The sequence below is a fragment of the Silurus meridionalis genome, chromosome 24 (genome assembly GCF_014805685.1).
Source record: "Silurus meridionalis isolate SWU-2019-XX chromosome 24, ASM1480568v1, whole genome shotgun sequence".
NCBI classification, from domain to species: domain Eukaryota; kingdom Metazoa; phylum Chordata; class Actinopteri; order Siluriformes; family Siluridae; genus Silurus; species Silurus meridionalis.
This window is the reverse complement of record NC_060907.1, coordinates 7854954-7870856: the sequence shown is the minus strand read 5'-3', so window position 1 is coordinate 7870856 and position 15903 is coordinate 7854954. Positions and strand designations below refer to the sequence as shown.

Below are 15903 nucleotides of genomic sequence, written 5' to 3'. Positions count from 1 at the left end.
TGAACCAGTGACTGTAGTGCCTTTGAGGCAACTTCTTTTTGTATACAAGATCGCCAATAGAATATAAAGTGAACTTAAAAACAATCTGCTGCCAGCATTGCTTAGTTCTGGTGGTTTTAATTGTTGATTGTGTGTAAATGTGGGTCAGTTGTGGCTATTAATCTGATAGAAAATGTCTATGTTGTAGTTGCTAAAACCAGTTAAAATGAGTCGGTTTTTGTAAGTGGTGGACGCATGACTTCTGTGACAGTGTTTGTCTCTGAAATTTTTGATGTCAGTTTAAATGGTCTGGCTGTGAAATTGGTGGAAACTTGGCTTAATTCTACTCTTCTGGATATTTAAAATGGTGGAAACATGGCTTGATAACTATAAAAGGTGTTTTTGGCTGCAGTTGGTTTTCATGTTTGTGGAAATATAGTGAAATGCCAGTCCTGGGGTTTGGGCTTATGCTATTCTGATGATGCAGCACTTTTCACTCATCTGTTCTTAGTGTTTTTTTCACAGAAAACAATGGAAGAAAATTCAAAGAGCTACAAAAACAATATCTCCTGATAGTTGGGAGATTTCGATTTCAAGTATGTCAGACATCTGTAGGCAAGATTAATATCGCTATAACCTCTGGTTTATAGGACAAAAGCTAGTTGTGGCTATTTATTTCTTTGCTTAGCATTACTTCGAAGACCACATCATAGTGGAACTAAAAACATTTGAATGAAGCGGCTTTATGTCTCAGAGGATGTAGAAATGTGTCTAAAAAAAGTTTACTTCAAGAATGTTGCAACCAAATTACCAAATGATGAATATCTAAACATGGCATGTGCTTCATAATTACCCACAGTGGATGCTCCAAAGAATCCATAGCATGAATAATGTCTCAACTACACCGCGTCTTATGTTTTAAGACGAATTGGATATCATGCGAGGGCAGCGATCCACAAAGCTGATTCATTCATCAGCATCAACTTAATGGTGCTTAGTAAATAATATGCAGCTTGTGTCTAATGGAGACTAATTGAAGCAAATGCAGTGTGAGCAGCGAAACTCTGCCTTCATGTATTTTCTGGTGGAACTTCTGTAAAAGGTTGTCTTGAGGTTCTGTCAAGTGGAAAAAAGTTGACTCTAGTGGTATTGCTATCAAACTGGTGATAATAATGATTATTTATTATAATGATTGACCAATCTGGTGGAAACATTGATTAGGCTAAGTGATTTGTGTGACACTGGAAATGGGTCAACTCTAGTGGTTACCAACCTTTTTGAAACTGAGAGCTACTTCTTGGGTAGCGATTAATGTGAAGGGCTACCAGTTTGATACACACTTCTAAAATAACAAATTTGTTCAATTTACCTTTAATTATATGTTATTATTAATAATTAATGATATTCATCTATATCTAGTCATCTATATTTTAATATTGTCATTTTCAAATTCACACCAAAGCAAGTGTGATTTATAAAAAAAATACCAACAAAAACAATTTGATGCAGCTCACTGGTAAGTGGCGCTATGGTGAGATATTTTTAGAAAAGGCCCACGGGTGACTCATGTGGTCCTTGCGGGCAACCTGGTGCCCACAGGCACCATGTTGGTGACCCCTGGGTTAGCCTATTAAACTGGTGGAAATGGGTCCAGCCTAGTGGTTTAAATTTTAGACTGATGGATATGGGCAGATTGTAGAGATTTAGCTATTAAACTGTTAAAAAAAACCCTTGCCCCGATATAGAGGTTTAGCTGTTAATCTGGTCGAAACATAGATCATTTCCAGCAGTTTGGTTATGTAACTTGTAAAACCAACTCGTGTGGTGTTTAGCTCTTATCCTGGTTGGAAACATGGCTTGTATTTTTGGCTCCAGCTTTAAATATCTAATGATAAATATCCAGCCTTGGACTGGGTTTCATAATATCCAGAATACAAGCTCTAAGGAAACCATAGCATGAAGGTCTCTGCTTTGGTAAAATTTTCATAGCAGACCACCACATGTTGAATATTAAACAAACACTGTTCTGCAGGAAACAGTTGTGCACCGAGCCTGCAGAGTTCCATCAGGCTGTTTGAAGCCAAGTTGAAGGTGTATTTATTGTACGTCTCTTCTTGTCTCTTTCATTTACTTTGTCTTTTCAATCACAAATACACACACACACAGCATACCGCAAATCTTTCACCCTTCCCCTGAGGAACTGTAACCAGCTGGTGAAATCAAGACCGAGCAAAACGGCTGTTCATAGAGGTTAGACGACTCGCAGAGTTCAAACGGCCTCTCTCGTGGTTACGCTTGTTCTCTGAATATGAAGCTGAAGGACCTGCAGACAAATTCTGTTACGGTTTTGTTAAAAAAAAAAAATACTGGCGGCAGTGATCCTGCTGTGAGCTTTAGCTTGGGAAGATCGTGTTCTCGAATAAGACAGGCTTCAACTTTGATTGTGCATTCCAGAAAGAGCTCTGCGAGGGCACGTTTCTTCAGCTACACAACTTCAACCTCCACTTATTTTTTGCTTCCTGCTTTCATAACGTCATGCTCGGGCTAAGCCAATTCTCTCTCACACAGTCTCGATTCAATCCAGAAATAAACTTCAAATACATTTCGAACTTCAGCTGCCAGACTCGAGGCTCCTTGCGCATAACATTACACATTTACTTCAACAGTTACACCAGCTGCCTGTTTCGAGATTCACACACTTTCCATAAACTAGATCAGCCTCCACAGAGGGCGGGGCATGCGGCAGCTCGAGAATAAGATGCAATCCCGCCGATCACAATCCCTGCTTCGGAACCCAATATATCTTACCTCAACATTACAAAAATAACCTTTACAGTATAAAGGTGTGGAACAGTTACGACTGAACAGTTATTGACCCCAAATAGGCGAAGATTCGATGCGTCGATCTGAGGAGTCCAATTCGAATACCAATCTGACATTCGAATCTTTATAGAGGTGTTATATAAACTGTGTTCTAAAACGAGGATTGTGCCATTTCGGTTATATGGGGGTGCTCAATGTCTGATTTTTACATAGAACTACTGTTTTTTACCTAATAATTTAAATATACAGCCTGTTATGTTAATGTTTTAAGTAGAATTGTGCAAAAAAAAGCATTTAATAAATATTTTTAACATGCGTGAATAAATCCAACCCATCGTGACAGATTTAGGTTTTACTTTCCATGATCCGTGACCGACGTATGAGCATCATGGCTGCAGGGATTTTAATATTTAAAATTGTCTGGGAGATTCTGTAAAGATTTATTCAGTTTTAATTTAATAATAATTTTTAGTTTCACTGCAATAATGTTGCTGTACTTGGAGCACGCCCTCACAGGCAATTTAGCCGATTTCATTAATCTGATTTGCTGACGTGAAAGACAAATCCTGTCTGCAATGTGCAGTTATTTATACATTTTCTTATATTTCTTTTGTCTGTTTTGTACATCATGGCTTTAAAATGTTATGAGGAATTGTTGCACGAATGTTTGTCCCTTTCATTTCAAACTTAAAGATAAAAAGGCTTTGTCGATCACTTCAAAGGCAGTTATTGGTCGCTTTCTTTTAAAGATGTTTGTGTGCTGAGTGTAAAAGAAAACTGTCTAACCCACTTGTTGACCACCCAGTGTCGACCACCTCCAACACAAACACACATGATTCGACTATTATTTGACTCTGGGCAAGACTTGACCATTCTAATTTAACTTTTGTAAATCCTTAAATGGGGACACCGCTACTACTATTACTTAATATGTAATGTGAACTGCAAAATAATGGTAATATGACTGAGGTGTGTTTGGAAACGGTTCACGTTATGTTCACTTAGTTTCTCAAACTTGCCAATAATTCCACTTCTGGAGGCAATCTATCAATTAAACATCAAGCTCAATATTTAAATGCATTCATAAATGTTAGTTTTTCAGAATTTTTGTTGTTTGCATTAAAACAATTAAATTCCTTCGACCTGTAAAATAGTAAAAAATTGTACAATAAACAATTAAAATTCTCAGTTGTTGGTTGTGATTTCCAGTGTATAAATATGTAAAAATAAAAAAATAAATAAAAAAATCACATACCCGACTAGAGCCATGGCACAAACTCAAATTTCGGAGCAAATTGAAACGATTTTCATTGCTTGTTCGTTTGCCCACAGGCTGGCTGTTTTGTAATGCTGCTCGTTCCTCGTAACACAAATAAACCCTTTAAACCAATATGCTATTCCCCCGAACTCGTTTCATCACACCAGGACCACGCATTTCTACTAAACCCCCTCCTAAAAACCACTTCTTTATTTTATGAATTTTTTTGGGAAGTTGTAAAAAAAAAAAAAAAAACCTATGTAAAAAAAACTTTTATTTGTCAATCCAGACATTTCAGCAGCAACACATTGTGAGAATGCACTTAAATAATACAATACATAACTTTAAAATTGACATTACTATAAAAAAATGACCTCATACATAAACATGCCTAAAACGGTTTCTCATACAGACATTTAACAAGAGCAAAACACTTGAAAAAAAACATTTATTATTATTATTATTATTATTATTATTATTATTTTTATGCCTGCGTCCAGCCCTCCGTTCTGAGAAAGCGCATTGTGTCCTCATAGCCTTCCTGATGTAAGTCTTGCATTCGGAGCATGGACGGCGGGAACAAGGCCTGGTTCAGCCGTTTGATGTTCTCTGTGGAAAGCTGCGAGAAGAATCAAAGCGAGGGGCAAAAAAAGATCAGTGCCTTTGCTCAATAAGCACACTACTGCGTACCAAATATATTTCTATAAAACATCAACGGCTGTTGCTTGAGGGCAGCGGCAGCACAGTAGACATGGCTGAGAGTTTAAATCGCAGGGTTAGAAAAATAAATAAAGTAATAAATACATTTAGAAAATAAAATGCGAAAATGTAATGCTTTGGCTAATAACTGGAAAAAATTGGAAAGCATTATGTTGCATTACAGCATGAAAGAAAACAAACTATCATGGATCACAGGCTTAATATTTTTTACCCCGTATATACATCAATATGTCAATAATAAACAGCCATTATAATAATATAATAATAATAATATAATAATAATAATATTAATAAAGGCCTTATTGGAGGAAAAAATTAAAACATGGCATTTCTTCAACTGTTGTAAAAACAAATCATACCACTTCTGTTTTAACAGGAAGAAAGTGATAGATTGGAAAAGAAAGATTGAAAGGAATGAAATGAGCAAAAGATACAAAAAAAATAAATATATATATGTCAGCAAGGAAAACAATGGAGAGAGGTTTGATAAAGTGATACTAATATACGGGGGTGATGTACGAGGTGGGGTAAGAGATGGTAAAAATGAAAGAAAGGATAAAAGAAAGGGTGCAGAAGGAAATTACAAAGAATTTAAGGAGATGGTAGAAAGAAAGGATGAAAAGAGGAATGGAAGAAAGGAAGGAAGGAAGAAAGTGAATGGAAATAAGGGATGAAAAAAAATGGTGTGGAATTTAAAATGTTAGAAAAGAGGGTGGAAGGGTTGCAGAATGGAAAGGATGAATAAAAAGGAAGGAAAGAGAGACTAATGTTACAATGGTACGGCTAATTACAGCTTCAGCTCATATCACAGACATGAATGGACACTAAGACAATGCAGTGTAATCGAGGAGAAGGACAGTAAGCTAGTTATAGGACGACTCACTGTAATGGTCATGTTAGCCAGTCTAACGCTCAGCTTCCTGTGACCCAGGTGAGGCGGGCACACGTCCTGCAGCCCGCTGAACGGAGACACGGTGATGGTCCGACCAACAGGAAGAATAGGAAGACTGTCTGTGAAACCCCCATCCATCCATTTCTACTGGAGTAAAAAGCAAACGAGTTTGTGCACAGGAACGAGGTACAGATGATAAAAAATCATCCAGACTTAATATAAACGTCAGATACGCAGACACGTCTTCTGTCATGACTTAAACTACAGCGTCGAGTTCAGTGACTGATTTATAACGGTTGTAATTCAAGTCCAGTCAGACAGCAACCACACACACACACACACACACACACACACACACACACACACACACACACACACACACACACACACACACACACAATACAGCACATTACCTGGCCCTGGAACTCCACTGGCTTTACTCCTGCATACAGAGGAACAAAGCTGCTGGCCAGAAGAACCTGCATCACAAACATAAGACAGACACAGTGATCAGAGAGAGAAGTCCAAGTCAGAAGAGAAGCAAACAGGTAATAGAATAAAGGAGTGTGTGTGAGAGCAGAATGAATAAAGGTTTATCATTCAATTATAATCAAGGTGTTAGAAAAATGGGAACATTTACGTACTGGAGAGAAAGAGGTGAGAAAATGCAGAGTAGTAAAGAAGAGCAACAGTAAAATAAATAAATAAATAAATAAATAAATAAATAAATAAATAAAAAAAATAAATAAATAGGAAAAATTAAAAATGGTTGCATACCATTAAGGGATGGGAAACGATGGGAGAGGGATAATGGGAAATAAAGGCTGTGAAAGAGAGATGAAAAGAAGGAAGGAAGGACGGAAGGAAGGAAGGAAGGAACAACAGAAGAAAAGAGATGAAAGGATGGGAAGGACAACGGAAAGGAGATAAAATGAAAGGAAAGAAGGAAGAAAGGAAGGAAGGAAAAAGGAACAACAAAGAAGACGATAAAAGGGAGGAGAAGCAAGGGACAACAAAAAACTGACAGAAATAAGGAGGGAGGGAAAGGACAACGGAAAGAGATGAAAGGTAGGAAGGATGAAGGGACAACGGAAAGGAAGGATGAAGGGACAACAGAAAGAGAGGAAAGGAAGGAAGGATGAAGGGACAACTAAGTGATGAAAGGAAGGAAGGTTGGTTCAACAGGAAAAAAATTGGAGGAAGGACGAAAAAAGCTGAAAAAAAGGAAAAGTTAGATGAAGAGAGGAAAGATAAAAGATGCAAATAAAAGGTATGAAAGGATGGAAGAAAGAAAAGAACAGCAGAACAGGAAGATGAAAATTATAAAAAGCATAAAGGAAAGAACAAATGATTTACAGAAAGAATGTGCGTAACAAAAAGTTAAAAGAAATGGGAGGGGCATTAAAAAAAAAAAAGGGAAAAAAAGGATTGGATAGAGAGGAAACCAATACAAGAGAACAGGTATAATAAAGCGGAGAGAATGATAGAGATGAAGATGTAGGGAGTGAGAGATGAACGAAGAGAGAAAAGAGCGAGTGTTAATAAAATCAGTGTGTCAGAGTGAAAGATCACATTGTGTGTTAAATTACTGCTTATGGCATCAGTTAGTGATGTGCTGCCGTCCGTCCCCTCAGAGTCGATCTATAAATCATTCTCTGTTACCCGGAGGAGTGCAGGTACCTTAATGAGGTGTTCTCTGGAGGGGAAGCTGGACACCATGCTGTTCTTCCCCGTCCTGCAGTTGGTCAGGGAGACATGGAGGTGCTCGCTGGCCAACAGGTGAGCGTCGGGAGGCAGGATGCGGTCGATGCCGCCTCTGGAGGCCGGGGACAAGACACACGCTCGTTTGTCATCTCTGCATAATTAACAACGCCGACCGAGTTTCCCTAAACGCCATCCCATAATTACACAATCTGTTTGGCCAAGCTGCTTCAGTCACAACGCTGGAGGTGATGGAATTCACTTTCTTCTCCTCTCTTTTCACTCCTGAGACCCCAAACTCAGTTTCTTTCAAACCAATGTTTTTTTCTTTTTTTTTTTTTTACAGATATTTTTAAATTGCAGTGTCAGCTTTATCTGTGTTCACATTTAAGCACAACACACAATCCCCCCAAACACACAGATAGAATTTTTTGAATCCAGATCTCTTCTCCGACATGCCTAATATGGCTGTGCTGAGAGATATCCTCTCGCTCGATGTGCCCAAAACGGCATCGCTGATTCATATTTCATGGCTCGGGCGAAATGAATGCGCTCTGGAGGACGTGCATCGAGTTACCTCAAGGTCGAGACGCTCCTGTTCTCTCTGAACACAACGCATATAAACAATTATCTTGTAACCGCACAGCACAAGGACGTTCTCTACGTCTCTTTCTCTCTCGCTCTGACATCAAATGATGCTGCTATTTAACAGAAAATCTTCTGTGTGTGTGTGTGTGTGGGTGTGTGTGGCATGTTTCTGTCAGGAAGAGACAAGAGAACATAAAGACATGGTTGGATGGATAGAAGGATGGGAGGGACAACAGAAAAAGACAAGAAAGGAAGGAATGGACAACAGAACATGAAGACATGAAAGGATGGATGGATGGATTGATAGATGAAAGGAAGGAAGGAAGGAAGGAAGGAAGGAGGAAGGAAGGAAGGAAGGAAGGAAGGAAGGAAGGAAGGAAGGAAGGAAGGAAAACAAAAAAATTTAAGGAAGAAATGAATGAAGACTGGACAACAGGAAAAAAAGAAATGGAAGGAAAGAAGAAAGGAAAGAAGAAAACAGGCAGGAAGGAAGAGAACAAAAAGAAAGATGAAAGGAAGGAAGGAAGGAACATAAAAAAATGAAAGTAAAGTAAATAAAGAGATGAAAGAGAAATATGGAAAAAAAAGGATGAAGGGATGGAAGCAAGAAAAAAATAAATGCTACAGAATGAGAAAGGGAAAAAAATGAACCTCAAGAACCTTTAAACATGAACAATAGTAGACGATGAAGATGAGTTGATGAAGTTACAGTACAGCGTACACGAAACACAGAGCAGGTGTTACCATGTGGTCAACTAACATACACACACTCCATGTGTCTATATAGAAATGATCAAAGTTGGGAGAGTCCCGTTCTTTTCTTTTCTTTCCTTTTTTGTATACCTGCAGCAGTGGTGGGCGGTCAGGGGCAAGTCTTCTCTGCTGGTCTAAACACTATCAAAATCACTGACCTACATTTATCACCTAAATTCTAATACAGTATTTGTTCCATAAAATTTTATTAACAAAAATTAAAAATATTTTTTAAATATAAATATTTGTTCCCCCCAATAAAAAAAACTTCTGGGTTTCTCAGAAAAAAAACTAAAAGCACCAGCTGTGTTTATTTAAAAGAAAAATCCTAAAAATGATAATTATACTGTTTACATTGTTCATTTTTTCACCTCAGATTATATAGAGAGTCTGCCTGTTAACTCCTGGAGTATATGCTGTTACTATAGAAACAATAACCTATAAAATAAGTGCTTTAACACGTCATAACCAATCATGTTACAGTGATGCACACCTACATACAGATCCGATTCAAGCATTCATATTCCAATAATCACTTAATTATCCAAGTGATGCAATCTGTACAATCAACACAACACAACTGGAACAATACCCAGATAATAGTAATGAGTTCTGTACTGTAATATTGTTTTCCTTTTCCATTCTCTGGAACATTATTTTCGACTAACAAAAACACAAGCATGGGGACCTTAACCTCCACTGACCTCAGTTACTTGTTACACTTTACTGGGGCATGTAGATATCTTGTTGTTATGGTAACACAAACAAGAGCCAAACGCATTTCTGTGCAAGTGCTTATAGTTGCATCTGATTTAATGGCCACTTTAGTATAGATATAGTATAAATTGACACAAAAAAAAATTCCTGAACCTAATGTACAATATATAGACAAAAGTATTGGGACACCTGTCTTTTCAGTCATATGTTGTTCTTCCTGTACCACAAAAAACAACACAGTGGATTCATGTTAATTATTATATTTAGAAAATACCAGTTTTTATGCCGGTCGTATCATTTTATTTTGTTGTATTTATCCGCCACATCTTAAAGGCCAGTCCGTAAAAATATTGTCGGACATTATCCGGTCCGTGAGGCAAAAAAGGTTGGGGACAACTTCTTTACATGATTTGGAGTGGAAGATCTCCTGTTATAGAGCTCCAACCCTACTGAACACTGACTGCACCCCAGGCCACCTACTAACACCCTTGTGGCTGAATGAGCGGAATTCTCTACAAACACACTCCGAAATCTAGTGGATCATCTTCCCAGAAGACTGGAGGTTATTATAGCAACGAAGTGGGACCAAATGTGGAATGTTCAATAAGCACCAGGTCAGCTGTCCACCAACTCTGGACCAAATAACATGTTTCTGACTCAATTTCTATATTAAAATATTTTTTTTGTTATATATTTTTAATATTATTATACTTAGGACAATACATCCTGAGCATAAGGTAAAATATTGAAGGAACAACACCTTAGGGATGTGCAGTTTTATGAAAATTATCAACGGTTGTTTGAAGTCTTGTGGCCCAAGTTACTGTTACCAGGGTTGCAAAGAAGCGGAATATTTAACTTTTTAATTAACTTTTTAATTGAAACTTCATGTGGGGAATTTGGGAAATATTCCAATTTGGAAACTCTTCAGGAATTCATTGGAATTATTTGGAAATTAGTGGTAATTTTTATAAACTATCATATCTTCTTCTTTCGGCTTCTTCCATTAGGGGTCACCACAGTGGATCATCCGTCTCCATACCCCCCTGTCCTCTACATCTGCCTTATTCACCCCAACCACCTGCATGTCTTCCCTCACCACATCCAAAAACCTCCTCCTTTGTCTTCCTCTTTTCCTCCTTCCTGGTGGCTCCATCCTCAGCATTCTCCTACTGATATACCCCATGTCCCTCCTCTGCACATGTCCATCTTAACCATCTTAATCTCGCCTCCCTCACCTTGTCTCCAAAATGTCCTACATGCGCTGTCCCTCTAATAAACACGTTTTTAATCCTAAAACGCTGTATTATATACAAACATAATGTTTGGATAAAAAGCTGAAACTTTTAAACGAATACAGATTTTTTTACGTATTGCACAATCGCTTACACGCAGCAGAAGGTAGTTTGAAACATACATTTATGTAATTTTTATGTAATTCATGTGAATACTCGCCAAGATGGCTTTATTTTTTAAATTATACATTATTTTGTGTGCGGGATTCAAGAAATAATGTGTGGTATGTTATGGAGGAAAGCACAGTGCATGTAGGGGATGTGGCCTTGAACTACATTTAAGTTCTCTGTTATAGGCTAACCTGCAATTACGTAAATGCACATTAATTCTCATGGAAAGTTCCCAGTCTTGACAATTCCTTGAATTTTGCAACCCAACTGTTACCACAATTTTAAATATATTTATTTTGGAAGCTATTGTATAAACCGTAATAGCCAATAACCGTTTTCAAAACAGCGCAGTTGTAAATCTATTACTTATTGTATTTTTAATAACGGTTCTATACTGTATATTAAGCATTTACAAATGTAACCTGTATATACTGTATAATAAATGGAACTTGTATAGTTATAATATCTAAAGAGATGGCCAGGCGAGTGGCCACAACATGGAGGGTAATTGAGCAATTATTGACAGCTGTATTTAAGTAGCTTTTGGGGTAAAAATACATTTTCGGCACCATCTCTTTTGTAATTATTCTATTGCTAGTGAACAGAAGTGTTGAAATCCGAGAACACAGTGATATTACCTGGTTTTAAAAGCATAGTGTTCTTCATGTACATTCTGGATTGAGAGCTCATGCTGTTAAAAGCCCATTGTATAAGCTTCCATCACCTCATATATACAATACTGTGCAAAAGTTTTAGCAGGTGTGAAGTAATGCTATAAAGTAATACTTTTATATATGCACACACACTACATTTCCAAAAGTATTGGTACACCTGACCTTTCACAAAAATCCATACTGATAGTTTTTCCGGCTCGCGTACCTTGATGGGAGTGGCCTCTAAAGGCGAATCACTGTCATCACGTGCTGTTTGTTTTATAGTCAATTCAATTATAATTTATTCATATTTACTTCTTTTAGCACATTTTCATGATTCAGTATTTTTTTTTATTGTTTTTGTAATAAAGTTCAGTACTATTAGTACTGTTTTAAAAACTCGGTTGATTAACCAGTTATCGGCGAATACAATCCAACCTGACGATCAGTATTGGTAAAATTGGTTTGACCTGTAATCCTGAACTCCACTCCTTACCTAAGCTCAAGCATGAAGTCATATCCAGGCGTGATCGCACCGAGCTTCTGTTTCCTGACATTCAGGGCGAATTTGTAGGTGAATTCTTTGCAATGCTGTAGAAGAAAACAGCGGGTTAAAGGGTAAACAGTCTGATCTAGAAAACAGACTGAAGCCTGAAGTACTTTAAATTCGTTTCAATATCATTATTGGTCAATGCTGTCAGTATTGGTTGCATTATTGTTGTTGTAGATGTCATTGTAGTCTTGTTGTTGTTGCCATGTTTGCTGCTTTTTATGTCATTGTTTTGTTCTTTTCATTGTCGTTGCATCAGAGTTGCTGATTTTATCGTCACTGCTGTTTGATTTTGTGATTGTTGCTTTTATAACTGTTGTGTCTGCCATCATTGTAAAAAGTCAGCAATACTGACAGTCATAGGCATCACTGCAGCGTTTAAACAGCAGTCTCATGTCTCTGTTCCTTTCTGCTGTCGTGGTTAAACTTTACCTCGAGCTTGTCGGGAGCCGTGATGAGAACGGCGGCCACCAGAGCCCCAGCTGACGCCCCAGCGCAGGCTCTTAAACACGACAGCAGCCTCTGCCCATGTGTGAGGAAAGCTTCGACTGCGCCAAGATGATAGATACCCAGAAAACCACAAGCAGCAAAAGACAAGTTGACCACCGCCATCACGGCATCCCTGCAGGGAAATCAGTGTGATTTACAGATTACTTTCAGCTTTCAGTCAAGCCGGTCCAATTTTATTGTTATTCCATGTACTAGGCACATACAGCGAGCTGAAATATTGCCTCTAGCCATCACTGTGCAATATACAAGACAAGACAGATGCTCTGTAGTCTGGATTGTATAAAGTGTAAATATTGCAGGCAGGCAATGAAGGCAGAGGGGCACTACTACAGTTCCAGTGCAGCAGTTTCATTACGGCAGAGGTGCACAAACTTTCTTCTATGAAGCGTCAAAAATCAGACAACAGAGCACCGTGTGCTGAAAGACAAACTTAGTGCAATGAGAAACAATACAATTTGTCATACAATAGTGTTCAATGCCTAATACAGCTATTTAATGACTTCATCGAGAGACACAAAACAGATCCTGTTTTTTTTTCAAAAGGCTATTTTGTTTCCTCTTCTCATATTCACTGATCAGGCATAATATTAGAACATTAGAACATTATGACAGGTGAAGTGAATAACACTGATTATCTCTTCATCATGGCACCTGTTAGTGGGTGGAATATATTAGGCAGAGAATGAACATTTAGTACTCATAGTTGATGTCAGAAGCAGAAAAAATGAGCGAGTGTATGGATTTGAGTGAGTTTGACGAGAACCAAATTGTGACGTCCATTCGGACCAGCGGTCCCCAACCTTTTTTGCGCGAAGGACCGGTTTAATGTCGGACAATGTTTTCACGGACCGGCCTTGAAGGTGTGGCGGATAATTACAACCAAATAAAATGATACGACCGGCATAAAAACTGCTATTTTCTAAATATAATAATAAACGTGAATCCACTGTGTTTTTGTTAATTTTGCTCGCTTACGGGTTTCAATTTAGCGGTAATATATTATGTGTTAGCGGCCGGAGGAGCCCCTTCAAGAAGGTAGAGGATGGAGGTAAGACATGTGACCGAGTCATCATGACATGCATTAAGAGTGAGTCATAGACAAATGTGGAGAGAATCTGGTAATTTTCGGAAATAATGTAAGTTATGTATTCTTTCTGTGAGGCCCGGTACCAATTGACCCACTGACCGGTGCCGGGCCACGGCCCGGGGGTTGGGGACCACTGAACTAGACGACTGGGTCAGAGCATCTTCAAAACTGCAGCGCTTGTGAGATGTTCCTGGTCTGCAGTGGTCAGTATCTATCAAAAGTGCTCCAAGGAAGGAACGTGGGTTGAACCACCGACAGGGTCAAGGACGGCCGAGGCTCATTAATGCATGTGAGGAGCGAAGGCTGGTCCGTGTGGTCCGATTTAACAGACGAACTTGTGTAGCTCAAACTGCTGAAGAAGTTCATGCTGTTAATGATTGACAGGTCAGAACTGTTTTGGCAGCAAAAGGGGGACCAACACGATATTAGGCAGGTGGTCATAATGTTCTGCCTGACGGCACGGCGGATTAAATGTCCAACAATCATATCTACACTACATCACATCTATAATTTATGTGTAGAAAAATGACTCAGTGCTGGTTCTACCTTCAATTTTTGCTTCTTAATTGCTTTTTTTCTTCTTCTTATAGAAGTAGAGATGATTTAATCCAAGGTTTTTGCTTCCATTAAACTTCCAGGAAAGCAGGAAGAGCCTAAAGGGGTCACATGATCAGACAGAATAACATTTTTTATTTATTACAATGATGCTATTTTGTGCCTAATTTATCAAGTTAAACAAAAGATACAAAGAATTATAGTTTAGGGAGAAAACTGCTGCAAATGATGAATTACTGACAAATTATGTACTTTGGAAGGAAAAAAAATCTTGGGGATATAATTAATAAAATCAGATAAACACTAAATACAAAATAAAATATCAAATCTAATATCTGTAATATAATATTTATAATTATATATCATAATATTAATTATGCATTCATTGTTTATTCATGATATCTAACGACATTTAAATTCATTGACCAAGGTTTTAAAATGTGTTCAACTTTACTAATAAATAAATCTTGATGTTTCTTTTAACGTCAAAGTCACTCATTCACTCCCAAATCACTGACCGTCCCTCAGCAAAGCGACCTGACCGCGTTCATGGATCATCCCACGTGTTTCCGCTTTACTTCCGGGTATGAAAGTTATGAACAAGTTTCACAATAAAAGGCTGAGCTTATAACCGGTTATTAAACATGTCCAATGTTCTGTAATGCATACATGTGATGTAGTGTATTTAATATGCAATAAAATCACTTGTTTTTATACTGAAGATATGCAGATTTGATATAAATGATTAAGGTTTTAAGTGTTGTGTCTGAACAGCAAAAAATAGAAAGTTCTGGAAAAGAGGAGTAAAGATTAATTCTCATGTTTAGATTTATTATATTCATCTGGGAATATAAAATATATTGTACTGCATGCTTGCGTTGTATTATTGTGATCATTAATCAGTGGTGGATGAAGTACACAAACCATGTACTTGAGTCAAAATAGAGATAAAATGGCTAAAATATTACTCCAGTATAAGTGCTCCCTTTAAAATTTCACTTAAGTAAAAGTACTAATTTATTTGCCTTCGAATGTACTTAAGTATCCAAAGTACTGTGATTTTTTTTATCTATGTAATGTTTCTATTATCATTTTTGTCACAAGAGTCTTTGCATAATGAACTCAGTTTATGTGACTGTTAGCCTTAGCATAACAATCCTTTAATACAATGATATTAATGAGTCAAACACTGACTGATTCCTATTACAATTATTATGAGTCCAAAACCTTCTTTTTAACAAATAATAAATAATCATGTAAATGAGGCCATGGGTGTCGTGGCGAGTTCGAGTCAGGAGTTTCTTCCATCATTTATTTCTTTCTAAATGTTCCTCTTGCTGTTGAACTGATGCTGAACTGTGTGTTGGTGATCAGTAGATGCCACCAAGCGCCAATCAATGTTTAAACTGGAGCGTGCGCTCGAACCTGATTGGTGGATTGCTGCGTGTTTGCCCAGTTAAGTTTTTATCTGTTAATAAATAAAAAGGAACGACTGATTTCGCAAAATGTATTCGAATAAAATAATGGATTTTGAAATGTAGTAAAATAAAAAGTCTCTCGGAATGGAAATACTTTAGTTAAGTACAGACACGCGAGAGCTACTTAAGTACAGTAACAAATTACATTTACTTCATTACTGTCCACCACTGTCATATATATATATATATATATATATATATATATATATATATATATATATATATATATATAT

At 37.5% G+C, this 15903-nt stretch overlaps 1 protein-coding gene across 2 annotated transcripts; it reads right to left on the bottom strand.

Moving 5' to 3' along the window:
• Positions 1-4317: 4317 nt before the first annotated feature.
• Positions 4318-14775, bottom strand: pnpla4 (patatin-like phospholipase domain containing 4). 2 transcript variants are annotated; one of them, XM_046837068.1, is made up of 8 exons: positions 14711-14775; positions 14184-14290; positions 12473-12662; positions 11987-12081; positions 7353-7488; positions 6086-6151; positions 5664-5816; positions 4318-4679 (listed from the first exon to the last, which is right to left on the bottom strand). In XM_046837068.1, the coding sequence occupies exons 3-8, from the start codon at positions 12650-12652 to the stop codon at positions 4545-4547; spliced, it is 765 nt and encodes a 254-aa protein (XP_046693024.1). In that variant the 5' UTR covers positions 12653-12662; positions 14184-14290; positions 14711-14775; the 3' UTR covers positions 4318-4544. The 2 variants fall into 2 exon arrangements, with proteins under 2 accessions (XP_046693024.1, XP_046693025.1); XM_046837069.1 differs by lacking the exon at positions 14711-14775 and adding an exon at positions 14647-14665.
• Between the last annotated feature and the right edge of the window lie 1128 nt (positions 14776-15903).